Genomic DNA, 20386 nt, shown 5'->3' with positions numbered 1-20386 from the left:
TTTCATCGTCAGAAAACCAGATCTGCACAGCCACTTAGCACTGAGCAAAGCTTCCCCCTCTCTCCCCCCCTTTTTTTTTTCTGTTTGTTTTGACAGAAGTATAAACATGTTTCAATGTGGACCCTCCTGGTTAGGGTAAAGCACTATATTTCTAGTAAAATAATACTTCTGCTGAATCAAAATAGCTTTTTTGCACAAACTGAACATAAGAAGATGAAAGGAAAAGTATTTGGGACACAGGAAAAAGGAACTTAAATTACTTTTTCAGCAACAAAATGAAGGGACTGAAGACACTGTAATGAGATTAATAGAAGGAAAGCTCTTGTTTCTGAGGCAGTGCTGGACAGCTTTTCAATAAGAAGAGGAAACACTGCTTTTATTGATGAGGCTTGCATTAAAAGTATATTTCAGCAGCATGCAAAGCTAGATCACTGAAGTAATAAAATTCTGGGGGAAAAAAAGGACCAATGGTGGAGGGCCAAGTAGTTGCGCATATAAAAGAAGACAAACAAATTTCAAAGTTTTCTGGTTTTAATAGATGGGCCTTTTTGTCACACAACTTTTTCCTTTTTTTTTTTTACCCCAGAAATGGTACTTTATTTTGTTGAACCCTGTTTCTGGAAGGCAAATTAGTCCGCATATATTTCCAATATGGGATATTCTTCCAGCAAAGAACATTTCATCAGTTTTCACGTCATTTAGTTTAACTGAACCAAAACTAGGGGCTTGAAACAGAGGGTCAGCTGCATGTCTCTCCTTTGAGGTCAGTCCTTCCAGAAAGGGCTCTTTTCCCCTCTGTCCTGCTCTGCCTTTCTCCTTCTCACTCTGAAATGCCTCCTGGTACACCCATTTGCACCATGACCCCCCCGAATATCGTATATTCTGTGCATCCTTTACACCATGGTAGAGACTGCACCTTTGGTGGGCTCTGCTTTTGCTGTTAGCAATGCTGTGACACTATGGAAATATGATGGAAATAGGACTTGGGTGAACCACATGGAATGAAATGTTGGCAGACAATGTTGCAGGAGAATGTATTTTATGATATCCCTCTAAGAAAACATACATGGTTTTATTTAAAAATAAAATCTGAGAAGCAAAACTCATTAAGAGTCAGACTGGTTTGAAAGGCAGTATTTCAAATCATGGAAAAACCTGCAGCCATTGTGAAAAATCTGTCTTTACTTCAGCTTCTAGAAACCTCCACTGAAATCGCTCCTGTTAAGGGTGGATGAAGGTGCCTGACAATTCCCACTTGTACAGCACAAGCCTGGTATTCATCTTCCTGGCTTTTGCCTGTTTATATCCAGCATCTCTGCAATCCAGATGGGGAAAAGCACATGTGACAGCATGTGTGTGTGATTTGGAGCAGCAGATGGGTGCAAATGACAAACCGTTGCCTGTGTAGGCACCTACCTAGAGATGACTCAGAGTCCTGCCTCTGTGTGTTGCTGTGCTTTTCCTGCGCTCCGTTATGGGAGAGGGCACTGTCAGGGCTCCTGCATCTGAAGCTCTACCTGACTCGACAGGGATCCCATGCAGGCATCCAGATTTCAGTGCTGATATCTATTTGTGACGTGCCTCCTGTCCAAGAAAGCACAGACCATGTTAAAAATGATTTAGGGAGAAAAGCAAGGTGAGATTGACGTGATATTCCAACTCCGCAGTCAAGGGCAGTCTCACTTCGGTGTCTTTTTAATTCCCCAGGTGGGGCTGTCACCTGGCGTTTCGTGCCCTGTTTGAGTTGCCTTGCCCTGTTCTGCTCTTGCTCTGAATGTGTTCTACAGAAAGAGAAGAGTGATGGAAAGTGAAGTGCACTGAGAGAGGAGAGGCTGGTGTTTCTACCGTGGTCCTACAGCTTAAGAGATTCCCACTGCACAGGCGTGATGTGGTCAGCTGGCACAGGGTGTCACGCAGTGTCTGACAGCATGACCCCAAGGAAATTAGTGCCAATTCCAGCAGTGGGAAAATTTATGCCCCAGATGTGTTTTTGCATGCATTTCAACTGGACTGTCACTTAAAATGGTAGGACGGGAGAACCTAAAGCTTATTTCCTTGAGCAAGGACCTTTTGAGTCAGCAGGGTCATCAGTGCTATGGCTGTGCATGCACATGGACTTGCTAGGTTGGGAATGCACTTAGCACAAGGTTTGGTGTCTGACTCATGGCATTGATTTAAAACCCACAAATTCTGCAATTTCTCTGCTCTGCTGTAAGGCCTGACTGGGGTATTAAAAGTGAAGCCCTGCTCTGACAGTGCTCTGAGCTCTGCTCATTCTGTAGAGCCAGCAGAGCACCAAAGTTTGGTGCCTGTGGTCCCATAAATTTGAGGTAGGTAATCAAATCCTACTGCTATCTGGCTGAAACACATATTCTGTGGCCAGGAATTTGCATGTAAATGTCAGTGGGAAATTATCGTGAATTTTCTGTGTGACAGTTGGCTTTTTTCCTTTATTTTAAATGATGCGGTTGCAAGGATGAGTAGAAAAGATCCCTGGTTTGCTGCTGGAGAGACATCTGAGACCCATGTGAGCACCCTGCCGAGGACAGTTGGAGGAGATGGAAGAACTGGGCTGCTTGGGGATGGAGTGGGTGAAATGTGTTGTGCTGGAAGAAGATCACTGAACTGATTTAATTAGTTCTGTTTCAGAGGGTTTGTTTTTGCTCGGGTCACTGCTAGGTTCATCTATTTGCTTTTTTCCCTCCTCTTAGCAATAGACAAATGCAGGGTGATAATTAATTTGGCAGGTTGATTGAGATTGGGTGGCGGAGAGGGGAGTTTTCCTGGATGAGTGATGAAGCATTGCTGGTTGAGCTTAAAGTGAATAGTCTGAAATAGAAAGTAGTCAGTATAAAATCCCCCCAAGGGTGTATTTAAACTGAATGTACTTTGAGTTTTGACATTGAGGTTTTTTAGTAAGCTACCAGACTCTACAGAGTAATTTTAGGACATTTGCTAGCTGGGATCTAGCTGTTGAAATGTCAGTGCTATTCTTCTGCTTTGTGAAACCTCAAAACCAGGAAAATGGTGTGTTAATGAAAGAAGTGGCTTGTTTGTGTGGGTGTCAGGCTGAAACAGCCCTTGGCAGAGCAATGCTTTTTTCTTTTCCAGGCAAACCCTGGAAGCTGAGGCTTCACCTGGCCAGACTCAGTGCTGCTGTCAGGGTGGGAGAAGGCCCTGTGGGTCAGTCTGCTTTGTGGGAGGCCAAACTCTCTTTAGCTTAGAATTTTCATTACTGCATCACAGCTATCCCTCAGTGCTACCATTAATGCATTTCAGGAAAAGGAGCTGCTGAAACTGTAAGTATTACATTTCTGGCTTTCTGCCACCTTCTATTTTGGCCTTACCAGGGACCAATTCCTGTTGTCACCGTGTTTTGCATTTCACCCCAGAGGGACACTAAGTTGCCCTATTACCATAAGCAAAGTTGGGCTTTTTCTTTTCAGTAAGTGCTTATGGTATCACAAGAGATGTGATTTGGTCAAACTGCTGGATTCTGCTGCTTACAGTTTGAGGGGGCAGTGGCACTGCCACCTTTGATTTCTCTGACCAAGCACTTGGAGTTAGGATGTTTTCTCTCTTACTCTCTACCCTCTTCCTTTTTGTAAGTGCTCTGGTTTGAGTTGACAGCTGTGACAAAACACCAACCAACCTGTGTGCATGAGGGAAGTACAGAGGGGACACGAGCAAGTCACACATGTCCCTGTCCCTGCTGCCGTGGCTCGGTTCCCTTGCACTGGAACCACTTCCAAAGGTTAAATATCTGGTGAAACCTCCATGCTTACTCAGTCCTGAGGGCTTTTTTCTGCTGAGACTGCCAGTAAGGATGTCAATTTGATGATGTTCTGGGATTTTGTTTGGGTTGTTAATTTTTAGCTGTGAGGTAGACTCTTATCCACTGGGACTCAAATTGGAAAATTCCCATTTTTATGTAAACTACCAGAGATTGGTCAGCTCTTTGAATAATGCACTTCCTAAACTCATTGGACTAACTTGCCTTCCATATGAGCACTCATGATCTGTGTTCATATTGAGGGTGATCCAGCTGAATCAGAGCTTGACTGAAAAATCCCTGAAATGTTTACCTTCTTTTCCAGTGGGTTTTGATTGCTGTGCAAAAAGACATTCCCTGTATCTTCAAGACATTTCTTTGGAAGCAGAGACCCTCCTGTGCACTGGTATCTGGCCCGAAAGGGTACACATCACCTTTGAGATTTGTGTTAGCAACACAAAGTGCAGATGAAACCTGTGTGACATTAGGATCTCTGAAAAGATAAAAAGGGAGAGAAAAACTGTGCACTGAAGAGAGAATAGTATTGGGAACATACATTTCAGAGCAGATTGTTTTGGAGAAGTCTTTAGACCCCTTAACAAAAGAAAAAAAGATTTTAGATACCTCAACATGATTTCAGATTATGCTGACTCTGTCTGCTGCAGTAGCTGTCTAGTTTATCAAGCCTGTGCAGGCTTGGTACTGTGAATGGGATTCTTAATGCACAGTTAATGATTCCCAATGGAAAAAAAAAGCAAATAAGCTTTCTGACTTTTTCTAGGAACGTAATTGCACCGGGGTGGACTTGACTGTGTAGCTTTGAAATCCAGGAGCTTCATGCGTGCACTGTGAATAGCAAGCAATGTTTAAATAGTAATTTTCTCCTTTTTAGCAATCTACTTCCGTTCTTTTGTTAACTTGCTGTTATATTTAGGAGTCTTGATGTTGCTGTGTTGCCCTGACATTCCCATACTAAGGAATCTTCTTTTCTAAGTGACTGTTTATAAATTATGGCTGTGGCTAAGGTGGGAGGATATCAGAGTAGCTGTGCCTACAGTTTTTATCTTAGCCAGTATGGATATTTTTCTCTAAGGCTTTGGTTTTCATGACTATGCTCAGAATGGGAAAATGGGTATATGGAAAATTTGGTGAACACTTTTGTTTGTGGATTACTAGTCTACCAGATTGATATGCCCATTATTTATCTAACAGATCAGTTCAAGGGGATAAGAAATCTCTTTATGATCAGTTTAATTGTTTTACTCATTTATTCTGGAATTAAATATCCAGATTAAGAGTATTAATTTAGGAAGCCTTTGTTAAAAAATCTGCTTTATATCTGCAAGTAACTATGTGTGGCATCCATCCTTGAGGATCACTGAAGAATAAGAATTGCTTACAAAAAAAAAAACAAAATAAAAAAGGGTCAAAAACCCAACTACCACCACCTCCTCCTTCCTACCCCCATGCCGCTCAAAATCAGGTCTTTTCTCTATTTTACTACAGCTCTGCCTCCCAAACCTGTTGTTTAAAATCCTCTTTGATGTGTGAAAGATTAATGGGGACCTGAGAAATTCAATGGTAGGAGTGAAAATAATAGAAACATGCATGGATTTGTTTTACTACTGTCATCTGTTTAAGTAGTTGTGACAAAGATTTGTATAAAACCAGATACAGGGTGTGGAGGTGGATATTCCTGTGCCTTTTCTTTTTCCCACCTACGGTTTTTTTTCTTATTTCCCAGTAGCTTCACATTCTCTGAAGTTAAACCTGCTCATTTTCAGGGGTGCAGTGGAGCTAGGAGCACAGTAGCTGCCAGTTTGCTGTGTCATTTGTCTTTGTGTCCCCTGCCACCCCGTGAGGAAGCCAGGATCCCTGAGGAAGTCAGATGCAGTTTATTGTCTGGAGCAAAAAGGTCATATGCTGCCACGAGAAAGTCCTCCAAAATGTAGTCTCTTGCTGTCTCTCCCCGTGCCAGATATGATCTCATTCCTTTGGAGCTGAGTCCCTGGTTAAGTGCTCGGGACAGTTTCTTCGCGCCGTGCCTGCGGGACAGTCACTGCTGGTGCCTTTTGGGTTGTGCTCTCCGCTGCCATGCCCATTTACCTCTCCTCAGCCCGTGGCTTCACCAAGTGCCCTATTTGTTCTCCATCCCCTGCTGCTGCAGTGGCTCATTGTCCTGCTCACTGTCTCAGCAGAGTATCTGCCTGATACAGAAGTGTTCTGTGTCGCCTCTGGCAGTGCTGTGGTTCATTGCTTGACCTCCCAGCCAGGTTCTGAGAGGGATGAAGGAGGCAGCTCCCTCCAGGACTTCCAGCTTCCCCAGGGTAGCAACTTCAGAGGGCTTAACTCTGTCCCCACATGGGGCTCATCCTGCAGGGAAACCATTCACTGCAACTCCTCTTCAGACCCATCACTGGACCTCGCTGCCCCTGCCTCCAGTTCAGAGCAATGCCAAGTTCCAAAGCATTTCTGCCTCTGCTTTGGTTTAAACAGCTTATCTCTGCTTCCAGCTGCTGTCCAGCAGCCCAGAAACCTTTGAAACAATGTCTTTGACAAGGAAGCAGCTGAATGGCTCTTAAATGCTCACCCCCAATTTATTAATTTGGTTGGTTTGTTGTGGTGAATTATTTTGTTAGGGGGTTTTGTTTGGGTTTTTTTAACCAGTCTTGGAACTGTGGTTGACCTTGGTGATTTGCAGGGCTCCAAAACGTTGGGAGCATTTGGGTGGAGAGTTTCCTCTCCACAGTGGCTGTGATGACAGGAGCATGCAGCTCACACATCTGGCTGAACAGCGCAGCTCTGACATCTTGTGCTTTGCGCTGACCCTGGGAGTTGGCCAGGGGTTATGGAAAAGGGATTGTTTTTCCAAATACTGGAGCCCTTTGCTGTCTGTGTGTGTCATAGCCTACACATGCCTGTGTGTGATCACTCTCAGCACACAGCAGGGAAAGCATCTCTGACACTTTGGATGCCCTCAGGGCAAGGTGCAGTTCTGCCATTTGGTGGAGAAGGTGGTCAGAGCAGCAGTTGCTCCCCTGTTACATTATCAGGATCTGGCAGTGGTGCATCTCAGCAGCCAGACTGAGATTCCCAGACTGCTTAGCTACTCTTGCTGATGGTGTCCACACCAAAATTCCCCTCCCTAAATCAATCAAGTCAGTAAATCATCTCATTTATCTTGATTACCATGAAAATGCAGGGAACAGTCTATCGGATAGAAGGAATCCTACTCAAAATAGCATGTGCAAAAACACCCTGTTAGTTTCTGTGTGACCTGACTCCTGCATGTTTGCAAAAATAAATGTTTCCTCTAATATGTAATCAAGGAAATAATTTGTGCTTTTCCTTTTTTTTTTTTTTTTTTTTTTTTTTTTTACCAAAAAAGGAACTTATCGGGAACATTTTGTGCCTACATGCTGGTAACAAACGGTTTCTTATTACCAGTGGAAATATGATCCTGACTGGAGCATGGCTAATACCCATTCAGTCAGAGAATATGGATCATACTGTGCCCCATTCAGCACAGGCTGTAAGGAGGCAGTGTCAAAGAAGTCAACAGTGAGACACTGTTTCACATCCTCAACATGCCCATTCAACTAAATCTCTTCCAAAGAGGGAAGATGTTATGCTCATGTTTAAACAGAAGCTCTGCTATTTTGGTGAAGGTTGAAACCAGGTGCCAGCCTGATTGGATACTTCTATCCTGCTCTTCTGGGTGCTGATTCCCACATGTAAACAACTCTTAAAGCTGCTGGCTACCGCCCAGCCAAAACTTCTCTTAATCTCAGTGGTAATTCATTTTTACCACTACTAAATTCTCTAAATTCTTGCAGGAGTGGCAAAAAGGTATTTTTGCAGGTTCTCAGATGTTTGGGAGAGCTCAGGGCACCCTCTCTCATGTATCACAGCCAGTTCCACAGGGAATTCTGGATGCAAGTGTTTGGCTCTCAATCACAGATGGGGCAGAGGAGCAATTTCTCTCACATTCCTGTGCTTTGCCTTGTGTTCACCTTTCACTAGAGAAAGCAGGACACTTTTATGTTCACTATAATGGAAATGAGGTATCCAGCCACACTCTGAATTCTTGAAATCCAAGGGAAGGAGCCAGTGAGCTGGGGAAAGGTCCTCATGTGCATTTGGGCTATGTGATCCTGTTGCAGTCTTTTTGAATCCCATTTATTGTCTTTGGTGACTACTGGCTGATTTAGCTCACTTTTGTCATCACCATCTAATTGTTTTTATAACAGTAAAAGTGTTGCATATTTGTAAATATGTGTCAAAAATAATTGCCGCGTAATAGACTGTAATCTGAATAGAATTAGAATAGACTTTGAATTGATTTAAAGGCTTTTATTAAACACTAAATATAACTATTTCATTGGTCCTCTTAAGTACTTACAGGGAAAAGATCTGCTCATTCCCTCTAATGAAACTGTGCCGAGTGTCATATTTGCTTTAATGAGCCCATATGGTTTCAAAATGCTGTTGCATTCTGCTGCTGAGGACTCCCTCCCCTTTCAAAGAGTATACTTGGGGCTGCTTGTATTTTAAATATTGGGTTTTGTTCCTGACTTGTGCCCAGTTGAGGAGGTCCTTATAATAAGATTATGTGTTTTCTATTTCTCTGAGTCATTTTTTGGGGTTGGGTTTTTTTGGTTGGTTTTGTTGGAGGCTTTTTTATCTCGTTTTTTTTTTTTCTTTCCAGCCATTGCATAGTTAGCAGTATTGCTCTTTCAAGGGTGCCAAAATTAAAACCCCAGGAGAGAAAAAAATTATATATGGGAAAACCAGGATTTATAAACAGCTGGAAAGGTTTAAATTGTCATTCTTTATTCTCTTTTTATTTATTTAGATCTCCTACAAAATGTGTGGGTCACACTTTCCTGCAGTTCTCTAATACTAAGGAGGCTTAGAATTATGGTTTATGAATGTTAATGAAAGTTGAAATCCTTATGTAACCGTTTGCTGGGGCTTTAATTAAATAACCGTATAGGAGAAGAACTGCATTTAGAGAGGCGAGGGCTGAAGATGCTAATTTTTAAACAGCTTTGTTCTACTTCAACATGGGTATCTCAGATATCTAATGTAGGCAGTCCTTTATACCATTCCTTACTCCTTTGAAGGTATTGTTGCATTAGTGAACATAAGTTTTAAAACCACAGGCCTAGAAACTTCATGGTGTTTATAGCAAAAACCTGGAATTTAGAGCATAGGCCACCACCCTACATCTTCAAAAGGACAAGACCCCTTTCACTTCTCTTTTTCTGTCTGTGACTGGGATTTTGGTATTGGGGTCTTTTCCATTCCTGCCTCCTCTTCCACTGACAGTCCTCACCCTCAGATGGAATGGGGGAGCGTTTTCCCTGGAGACTTGTAAGTCAATTATTAGGGTAGAACGAACCACTTGGTTTTAGTGAAGCCCATGTGTTTGTGCATTCCTGAACATGCAAGAGTTGTTCTTGTTGCTAAAAGCTGCTTTCATCTGTAACTATTAAAACTGTCAGAGATGGTTTTCCAGCAGTTTCAGATGAAATGTAAAGTAGCTCCTTTTCTTCCAAGAGAGACTGCATGCATATAAGCTGTGTGGGAGTTTGATTTCAGTTTTATCCCTCCTTTTCTGCTGCTTAGCCTTAATACACTTAGCCTTAGTTGCCTGGTCAGTAAGAATAATAAATTTGATGCTCTGAGGCTGTTTATCATCACTCTGGACGAAACTGATTCCAGAGAACTTTCAGAGGAGGTGGTGGGATCTGGAGCAAACCCATCTGTTAGTGATAAACATAAATCCCCCTACTTCCAAATGCATTTTTATGTCAGCATCTCTATTTGCATGCATGCACCAATTAAACAGTATATTATTTTCTTTTTCCATTATTTTAGAAAGTTGACTCACTCAAGTGGATTTATGCACATGCTCTGTTTTTTCTGAGTGTAGTTGGTTTGTTGTTTGGTTTGGGGTTTTGTTTGTTTGTTTTTGTGGGGTTTTGTTTGATTTTGGGTTTTGTCTTTGCTTTTAATTCTGTTTTTTCATCTTTTAATTTCTATTCAGCTTGTGGAAATCATGATTTCCACCTAGCCCAATAATTCAGGCATACTTTCTTTCCTCCTTTTCTGGGTATCATGCTCCAGCACTTACTGTCTGTCCATGGAAAGAAAATCAGGTTCAGAAGTAATTGAGCAGAGTGTGACTTGTTGAGCTAAAGGGTGTCACACCGAAGCGATCATCCCTCTGTGGAATGCTGGCCCAGCAGAGATTTTGTTATAACCTCTGGGTTTTTTCTCTTTCTGTCTTAAAGCTTGAGGCCTTTTTGTGTGGTATCCTTTTAATTTAATTTTTCATTCCTTCACTCCTTTGTTACTAGGGACCACCATATGCCAAGAATGTTGTAGCATGAGATCAGCACAGTTTTTTAGATTATGAGGGAGAAATACATTTTAAAGCCAGTAAGATTTTATAAAAATGGGAGGAAAAGGTTGGCTTCATAGGTCATGGATTTGACAGTAATGCTTGAAAGCAACCTCACTATTTTACTGGGTGACAGCCACAGTCCATGTCACTCAGCAGAACATCCTGGTACAGTGAGACAAAACAGTAATGTGGGCATTGTTTTACACTGGGGACAATGGATCTATCAGCAAAAATACAAACATGCTGATTCCACCAATGCACTTTTGTAGAGAAATTAAATTGGACGAGGGTGTAATTTGCTATGAGGAGTTTGCTCATAAAATGGTGACAGAATAAGCAAGGGGTCACTCTGTTGGTTCCATAGAATTTGTGACTGCTTCACTGGTGACTTTGGCTTCTCTTCTGTAAGTGATGTTGGTAGTTAAGACATTGGGAAATGGAGCAAGGATGAGTTGTTACAGCCTTTGGACTGACTTTTCACTGTAGCATTAGCTGCTGCTGCAACATCCAGTCTGTGGAGCACCCCAGGATTGCACTCCACACCTGGTGGAGGGGCAGGATTAGAGATGGGGAAACAAAAGGTACCCGCAGGCTGTGGAGGTGGAGGAGTGGTGGAGCAGAGCAGGAGCAGGCTGTGGGGCTGAAAACTCTCTGTGGAGATGTGGAGCACCAGGCAAGAATAAGGATCAGGATGAGCAAGCTATGCCTGGAGGTGAATGAATGTTTAAGAGGACTTGATTTAGGTGTGAGGATTAGTGGTGATCATGAGTAACCACCCTGGCACACATCAGTCTGGTTTCCTGGGACTGGCTGGGCTGGGAGCATCCCTGCATATGGGAACAGTAACTCCAAGCCTGACTTGTGACTGCGCCTCTCATTTTTGGTGGTAGTAATAAAGCAACCTTTCACTTTTCAGTGAACTTTGGATTCAGTGAGGGTAGGAGCATGAAAAACCTGGCAGCAGGATCTTATGCTACACTTGGGTTTGAAGGTGTGGTGTGTGCTGCCAAGTGTCTGTAAAGCCTGGAGAACCACCGTGGCCACAGCCAGGCCTGTAACATTAATCCTTTTTTCTTAACTGTGAGGCTTACTTTTTGTGCTAATTTCACTGATAGGATCCTGTAGGTAGAGACAGCCCTTAATCATGCTGGGAATCACAGGTGGTCAGACTCAAGCTAAATTAATTTTCTTTTAGCCAAGTAAATTAAGAAAGCAGGAGTTAATTCCTCCAAAGACACAGGGGCTAAAGAGTAAAACTGAAGAGGTTTTTTTGGTCCAGAGAGGCAGGAGCCACAGAGGAAGGACAGGTACGAGGGTTCTGGCAGAGGCTCTTTGAAGCACATAACCTTCGGTAGGTGCATCTCTTCGTAGTTTTTGCACACCAGTTATTTACTGAGGCCAGCTTTCATAAATATCAAAGCTGTGCTTCATCCAGTAATGGAGAACAAATAGGGAAACGCAGCACAGCCAGTGTTTCCACCAACAGTATATGGAAAATAGGAAATAATTGCAGTAAAATGAAGGGGCCAGTCACAAGGCTGTATTAGGTAGAAAAATGATGTGGCACTTGTGATCTTTGGTGCCTATCTGCATGTGTGGTTTGTCTCCAGCTACAGAGGTAGATAGTTGTAAGTAGTAACTTAAAAAGAAGGGGCCCTTGGAAAAGGAAAGGATAAGTAGGAACAGTTGATGGAGAATATGAAAAAAAGTCTCATCGTAGGAGATGCATTTGGCTTTCCTCATTTTTCAAAGTAATTTTAATCTCTTGTCCTGGGATGAGTGTTTTGAAAGCATGTTCTGCAATAAGTGTAGGTTGTAAATCTCCTTGCCTACCTCTGAACTGAGAGAAGGCATTTCCTTTGGGAAAGAATGTTGGGAAAAATGAGCAAGAAAATGATCATGACTGTAAGTCATTACATGTCACATTAACCCTCCTATCTTTCATTCACGTATTTTTATATTTGCATTAAGCAATGCTTGTGTGTGTAGGAGCAAATGATGCCCAGAAGGAATCCCTGAGTCCAAAAAACCCCACAATTCAGCGGTGAAACAGATTTAAAGCTGTTGCTAATTATCATGGCTGATAAAAAAATGTACATTGCTGTTTAATCAAATGTCCCCAGCTTTTGGTCATCTTCTTGTTGATGATGTATCAGCTGTCCTTTTGCCAGATCATTATTAAACATTTGGCTTAAGCCGAATCTGTGGCAGTGGGAATTTTATTGGCATGAGTAGAGTTGTGATGCTAGATGTGTTTGGGTTCTGAATGTAAAGGTACAATGTTACATGGCTTCATTATGAAGCTAAAAGCTGCGTGAAATAAATCATAAAAGCAAACCTGTTTATTTGCAAGAAAATGTGTAATGGATATAAAAGCATGAATGTTTCAATTAAAACTAATGACTGCAATTTATCCCTTACCTCTGCTTTTCTTTGTTTTTCAGCTCATGGGGCATTCTGAATGGGATCACAAACGAGGACCCAGAGGCTCACAGGTCAGTTGCTCAGTATTTTGTGTTTGATTTTGGCTTTTGCTACATTTGAGGCATTCATGCAAGTTTTCCATCTGAGATTGGCAAAGTTGTTAATTTTGTTAATATTTGCAGGGTTGGAGCAGTGGAAAAAGGCGTAAAACCATGCCAGCTTTCATTAATATAGTTTTTGAGCTGTAATTCAAACAGTTGATCCAGACAGAGCTGAGTCATCCAACAGAAAGGTTTTTTGGGTAGCAAAAAGATGGGTTAGATGTATGGAGAAAGCATTTCTTACTCACGTCTTCATCAGGACATCAAATGAATGCAATTTCAAATAACATGTGTATGTTTTGGTTGGGTTTTTTTTAAACCCGAAAAACTTGTAAAACTTCGATGGCCCTCTCACCATGGCTCCTTTCATTGTTGACCAAGGTGTCAGAACTATGTGGGGAGGTGCAGGAAAGCCACGTGTAGCCACTGGTTTGCTCTTGACCTGTCACTGGAAGGAAATTATGCCAGTAGTGTTAATGGTATCACAATACATTTTAAAATTATCTGTAGAATTACAATTGCTGCAAACAAGACATTGCTACCAGTATTGATGCTCAGGAATTTTCCTGCTTGCGTAAAATAGTCTTTCCTATCTAGTGCTGAAAATACACAAATACATTATTAGGGCTCCACATTTTGGGCTTGCTTTTACTTCAGGTGAAGGGTTTTCATATGGATACTTTGTACAAATGACAATCCAGATGTGCCATAAAAGTGTTAAAGGTCCTGTAATAAAGTGGAGAAAGAAAACTGTAGAATCATACAACAGTTTGGGTTGCGAAGGGCCTTAAAGGTCATCCTGTTCCAACCCCCTGCCATGGGCAGGGACACCTTCCTTTAGACCAGGTTGCTCAGAGCCCCATCCAAGCTGGCCTTGGACACTTCCAGGGATGGGGCAGCCACAACTTCCCTGGGCAGCCTGTGCCAGGGCCTCACCACCCCCACAGGACAGAATTTCTTCCTAACATTCATTCTAAACCTACACTCTGGCAGTTTGAAGGCATTCCCCCCTGTTCTCTCACTACAGTTCCTGATGAAGAGTCCCAAAATGACCCAAGCTTTCTGATTACCATGTGGTATCCTAGTGCCCAGACACAAAAACCAAGGAAGAAAAGGAAGAAAAGTTTCAGTAGAAAGAAGAAAATGTGCCTCAGTTATTCCACTGTAGCTTTAGATTCTCTCTTTTACATGACTCTGAAAATTGTCTAGATAGGAAGAGTATTAAACCTAATTTAAGTAGTTCCTTGAAAGGTTAGGAGAAATATATGAGGTTCTGATTTTTGCATGTAATAGAAAAGACTCTTTTTATCCTTTTGTGATTCAGTTGCATTGTTGCCTGTTTGTGTCTTTTAAAAAATGCACCCATTGTAGAAAATAAGATCTTGGTGAAAAATTAAGGTGAGTGATGTGTTAGGTATACTTAAATACCTTAAAACCTAGAAAGAAAAAAGGGGAAGTGGAATCACTGGTTTACCATAATGTAAAACTAAAATCCACATATGAACTCATAAAGTTATTCTACCAAGACTCATTAAAAAAGCTCTGATTCAGTGGGGTTTTTTTAAGAGCTAGTAGGTTTTCTATGGCATGTGTTGAAACATGAGGGGAAGCTACTACAAGTGCATGTCATATTTCTTAATGGCCCACTTGGAAAACATGTTCCTTTTCTGCACGTAGGAGTTAAATGCAAAGTGCTGTAGTTACAGGTAGCGATGGATGTCAAATGAAATACTCTGAGGCCTATGGGAATTTCTGTTTGCAGGAGTTTGTCTCGTGATAAGCATCTGCAATTCAATAGAATGTAAATGGCACAAGTAAAAAGCTGTCTTTACAATATTTAACTTGCTCATGACTTCTACCATGACCATCACTGCACTCCACTTTTAAGAGACTGCCCACAAATATGTCTATGTATGTTGTAGGATTCCTTTTCTTTTAGAATAATTATACTATTAAGGCTGCTCTAATTAGATTGAATTATAGGTTGCTTTACAAAGAGCAGTGAGTTCCTGGCTACGTATTTGTTCTTTTTTTTTCCTTTCTTTTTTCATCCCTAAAGACAACACTGCCTGCTGTAAGTGCTTCACACTGAGAATTTGCTGTATGGGTTTGAAATGAAGCAGGAAGTGCAAAGTGAATTTCATTACACTTCGTGCTTAATTTTAAAGATTAATACATGTTAGAATTAAGAATTTAGACATGAAGCTTTAAAATTGAGTTCCAAATTAAAGAAATTCATGTTTAGGAATATTTAATCCACCTAAAGAAATCTCTCCCTCTCAAATATATACATGCAGTCTGTAGAACCACATCATGTGAGGGGAAAATATTCATACCCATTTGTAATGTTGGCACATGCCACAAGAAAGTGTGACTGGCAGAATTAATCCTTGGAATATTATTGCTCTGCAGAAAAAATATGCAAATTGTATTTTAATCATTCTACTAGAACACAGTACTTCCAAGATCTTTCAGGTGGGACTCACGGCACACTTTCTGCACACGTTTTTACGAGGGCTCTTGGATGTGTGGGAGTAATTTGTTGCTCTGTCATCAAGACTTGTTTGGCTTGCTGGAGATGTAGGCGTAGCCCCAGAGTCAGTGGATTCGAGCAGTCGTTCCTCCAGCATTGTAAAAGAATGATGATGGAGAGAGAAACACAAGTCCAGCATTTTTAATTCTCTTTAACTATAAAAGCTCTCAATTATATATCTGAGGTGCTGCGTTTTACCCCTCCAGTTCCTAAGCAACAGCTATTTTCAGATTGAGTGCGTCTGGTGTTGTCTACCTACTCCAGGCTTCTTTCTGCGAGGTAGCTTGTCACTGAAAGCCGGGCTGTTCACTGCCTCAGCCTTTTGTTGTGGCACTGCAAGGACACAGATGCTTTAGAGAAACAGGAGAAGCTGGGGTACAACTGGTCTCGACCTTGCAGCTTACAAAAACTTGTGTGCATCGGGGAGCTCTGCCATCTACAATGAAGAACAGGAGTCAGAAATAAGGTTCTTGCCACTGGTTTGGGACAGAAGCCTTTTTCTCAAGTCTGGAAAAGCCTCTAGAGCAGATTCGGAACCATGAGCCGGAAATCTCTGTACTTGCTGAAGCGTAGGTGGGAGTCGATTCCCGCTGCTGACCAGGTACTGTGCTCTGGGAATCTGTTGTGTCTTAGTCTGCCCTCAGTGCCACTGTAAAGAGCCTTACAGTGATTTAAAGGGGTGTAGGGGTTCTCTGCGTACAGTGGGAACCAGCTGATCATTATTTGTCGTTTCCAAGATTAATGCTGCAAAACGTTGGTAAAGCTGATTGTGCAAGAGCATGTGCTTGTGAATATGGAGATGCCATGGCAGCCCACTAATGCAGGTGTATTTAACCAACAGAGCCTCCCTGTCTCAAAAAGGAGACTTTTCTAAAGGTTTTAGGAGTATTTTAAACTGAATGGCTAAGGAAAATTGTACTCTGCTGTTGATGAGTTCCTCGGTGCATGACTTTTTTGTATTTCATATCTTACATATATGTATATGTGCATGAAATCACTGAGGCATTGCCAGAACCTCAGCATTTTCAGAGCAGTCTTGGTTGATGTGTCATTTCCAGTGCGCTAACCAAGATGAGAGTAAAGCAGATGTAAAGAGAACATATGTAAACATCTGCTGGGAAAAGCAAATATTGTCACCAGAAGTACGACTAAGATGTGATGAATGACAGCACAATTAGTATATTTCCTACTTCTTGCTCCTGGCACTCCAAGATTCTCTGATTTATTTTATTTTTCAGTATCTTCCTTGGGATGTAAAGATAATAAAATAAATAATTATGGAAATAATATTGGTGAGCTAACAGCTCCACTCTCTTCTCAATCATAATTCCAACTCAGTTTTCCATTTATGAAACAGTTGACTATGAGGGGTAGTCTTTATCCGTGGGAAAGAGGCAATTATTTGACAGAAAGAAGGATGGACAACAGAAATTCATCCCAGTTTTTGAGAAGGGTCCTCCTGTATATTTTTATTAAGAGGGAGAAGGGCAGGGCAGATTACATACCATATTTTATGGAGTTGTAGATTTTAAAGATAAATCATACCACTTGGAACTTTTAGAGATCTTAGACACATAACTTGTCAAAAAAACCCCTCATGCTTTCACATTATTATTCACAATAACATAAAAAGGCACTGTTGACTGATAAAATTTTATTGTAGTGAAAGGAATTGAATTGATCCAGATCAGTCCAGCGTTCTTAAATCTCCTGGTAAAAAAGGATAAATAAATGCTCTGTTAGGATGTGAATAATTTGTCATCTTGTTTCTGTTAAGAAGATGTAGAAGCACTGATGCTATCTCAAAGAAAAGGTGTTTTTCAGCCTTACTTTTCCAGCATTTCCTTTGAATCACTCTAACCCTAATGTTGCATTGCATCATATAACATATTGTACCACAGTATGTGGGAAAAATAAGTATTGCTCACCTAGGTGTGAGGTGTGCCTGACTCCACGGAGCTGTGTATCAGTTCCACCATCACTCTCTCAACCCCTCTGGAGGGTTTTAAAAGAGGAAAGGAAATTTCCCTGACCCATCTGCCACTTTGGGAGAGTGAGACTCAGTAAGTGATGCACGTAAATCCAGTTAACCTGAGCACAGTGTGAGTCTGTAAGGACTGACTGAAGGAAAATGCAGTTACTGTGCAAGATGACAACCCCAAAGAGGCAACTTCTGGAGGGTTTTAGGCTGGTCCTGTTCACAATTTATTGTATAGAAATAATACCTCTGCCTTTTGGTGCAAATCCATTCTTTAGTCCTTAAAGGAATGCAGTCACTTACTGTGTTCTAGGCTTTGACAAAATTACTTTATATTTATACAGTCATTTTATATATACATTTTATTATTTATAGATATATATACAGGTAAGTAGTAACATTGTCGGTTACTTCTCTATTCAGAGTAGATAAAAGGTATTTGTGTTAACAAATGACAAAACCTCTCCAAATGGGTTTATTTTATTGCCATCTAAAATAAAAACAAAAACCAAACAAAAAGCTAAAGGAAGGAAATAAAATCAAAAAAACTGGAATTCTTTGGCTTGATCTTGTTTCTAGTGTAAAACAGTGTGGCAGGTCTGACTTATAAGAAGAGCTATGAGTCCACAGTGAAGTCTGATACTCTATTTGAACATACTTTTTCGTTTTTTAAGTCATTACGTGATTTTTATTCCTTATCTTGGCTACTCTGCATGAAATCAAATGACACCCAGAACTGTTTAGGCAAGGGTGAGCAGTCTGAGAAGTAAGTAAGAGAAAAAACAAGAGCAATTATGATGTCTATAGACAATATAGTTGGAGGTTGCTGGTTTGGGGATTTTTTTGGAGATAGGTTGTTGTATAATTTTATTTTTTATCTTTTGAGCATTGTTTATGCTCTCAGACACTACATCACAGAGGTCTCCATGGTTTCCAGGCTCTGGTATGACAAAGGAATTTGCTGCTCATTGTTTTGTATTTTATGTGTGTGAAGGAGTGAGGAAAGTAGATTTAAGTGTGAACCCAGAATTAGATCTTTTTGGTTTTGGCTGATGAAAAATGTCTGATCTACCTGTTCATTTTTATATGTGGAAGAGATATCTTTATCCTGTGGGTGTTTTGCATGGGTAAATTTAAGCTAAATAGTGATGAATTAAATACCATATATTGGCCTCTATTCAACAAATCATAATAGTTCCTGAATGGCTTTGTCAATAATTTCAGAAGGAATTACCTTTATATGACTAAGGAAAGAATTTGTGAATGCTTTTCTTTCTTGTCCATCCAGCTGTTCAGATTACTTGAAAGCTCTCCCTGAAGCTTCAGTACAGGTTTGGGGGGAAATTCTCTGTTGATTTTATTTGGTGTATGTGCCTGAGGATCTTGTTTCTTGGACTCATCCTAATTTTTTATTCCTGAGAGCTGCAACTGAGAATGCTTTCACTGAATGGATATGGATTTAAAATGTTGTGGTAACCAGATGAGCCAGAGGCGCTAAATATTTGCTGCAATGCTGTTGAGTATTTCCATCTACCTGAAATTACCTGTAAATCTCATGAGCTGTAGCCTTTGAGCATAAGTTGGTTTTGATACTGGTCCTAAGACAGGAAAAATCTTCTCACATTACCCCATGATGGAAACTTCTAATTGTTTTCTTGATGACTGTGAATTTAAAAACACAAACTAGATTTCCAAAACAATGTAAGAAGAACATAACCAATAGTTGCTGTAGGGTTTTATATATACACAGCTGTAGATAGCTGAAAGGAATGTTCTCTGCAGTTAAATAAAAGCAGTATATTTTTGTAGGTAGGAATGCATGCTTACAGCAGTGTAAGCAGTGGTAATGCTTCCTGTACCATTAAGTCACCAGTTTAGATTGTGATGGATTAGTGTAAAGCCCATGAAGTGATGCTTCCCTCACCTGCCAGTGATTTACAGCACAGCTGTGCCTAAGGCAGTTTGCATGTACAGTGCAATATCCTGTTCCTTACCACTGGATGTGGTAGATGGGACAAACTTCCATAGTCTACAGCCCATGCAGGGAGCTAAGCAGCAAATAAACTGATCCTGATTGAGTCATAGCAGTGAAATGATAAACCAAGGGATTTTCTGAGTTTCATATAACATTACATCATGCAGCCACCATATTCACTGTTCATGCATAAAGCAGAGTCCTGCTGGGACACATCACTACAGTGATCCTTGTTTTTAACCAAATCCCTTTTACTTTCCTGAAAACAATTTAAATAAAAAAAAAAAATTTCCTGTTAAGAATGTTTTTGTGGGTTTTCACAGTTATTCATTGTTAATAAAACCTTACATTATCCTTTCATTCAGCAGACAAGCTTTCAAAGATTTAGTGGCAGAGCAGAGATTTCCAGGGTTTGGGATGTTATGAGAAAGAAGCCTCATGGGAGGGTTGTGGGTTGGTTGGAATATCAAGCTGGGGCTGGGGGAGGAGAGTTGCTTTTGCACAGCAGGAAAGGTGCAGGAAGCAGAGTCCGAGATTAAGAAATGATCTCTGAAATACTTCCTTGCTTTCTAATGCAGCAAATGAGTGATGCAGAGCAGAAAGCTATCTCAAAGAAATAGTCTGCCTCAGATTTGTGCTTGCTTCACTTAGAATGAGGAGTTGAGCCTCAGGTACTATCCGGGACTGTGGGACCATTTCTTTTTGTCCTGCAGGCTTTCTACCCTGCTGCTCTGAGGTAAGACAGGATCTGTCATACTGGCAGTTGTGACACAGATGATGTGGGCAAACCTCCTGAAACCTTCCACATCCATTGCTCGTAGGATGGAGAAAAACCTTTTAAATGGTGTCAGCCACCCTGTGAATCTCTTTGCTCTCAAATTCTCTATCCCAAAAGGAGTGGCAGGAGGACAGGAGTGGATTGGAAGCTCAGTAATGACTTTCACTCTGTCATGTCACTATTCTTCATAACTAAGCAGGAGCTCAACACAGATTCCCAGAAATGTTGCCATTCTTCTTCAAAACCCTTCTCCACCCTTATTCCTCCCAGGTTTGTAGTGCAAGTCCTGCTGCTAGTCAGGCAGTCCAGTTATGTGACAGAGAAGCTCGCTGACAATACTCAAATTGCATTTTTCTTTATTCAGTGACCAACTTCCAGTTCAGGAAGGTTGCAGTTTGTAGGATCGTAGCTGT

The 20386-nt window shown here is 41.1% G+C and overlaps 1 protein-coding gene across 3 annotated transcripts in view; it reads left to right on the top strand.

The window, feature by feature from the left end:
• The window catches only part of PDE3A (phosphodiesterase 3A), a 224560-nt gene that overhangs the window by 126929 nt on the left and 77245 nt on the right, over positions 1 to 20386 (top strand). For 2 of the 3 annotated variants that reach the window (XM_032107315.1, XM_032107313.1), the window contains exon 1: positions 15320 to 15843. In XM_032107315.1, coding sequence (XP_031963206.1) covers positions 15781 to 15843 — 63 coding nt within the window. In that variant the 5' untranslated portion in view covers positions 15320 to 15780. Of the gene's footprint in view, positions 1 to 12628; positions 12680 to 15319; positions 15844 to 20386 lie in introns of those variants that run through there. The other variant, XM_032107311.1, reaches the window with a different exon arrangement.

The sequence above is a fragment of the Corvus moneduloides genome, chromosome 4 (assembly GCF_009650955.1).
Source record: "Corvus moneduloides isolate bCorMon1 chromosome 4, bCorMon1.pri, whole genome shotgun sequence".
Classification (NCBI taxonomy): Eukaryota; Metazoa; Chordata; class Aves; order Passeriformes; family Corvidae; genus Corvus; species Corvus moneduloides.
Note: the sequence above shows the minus strand (reverse complement) of the source record. Positions and strands in the feature narration are given on the sequence as shown.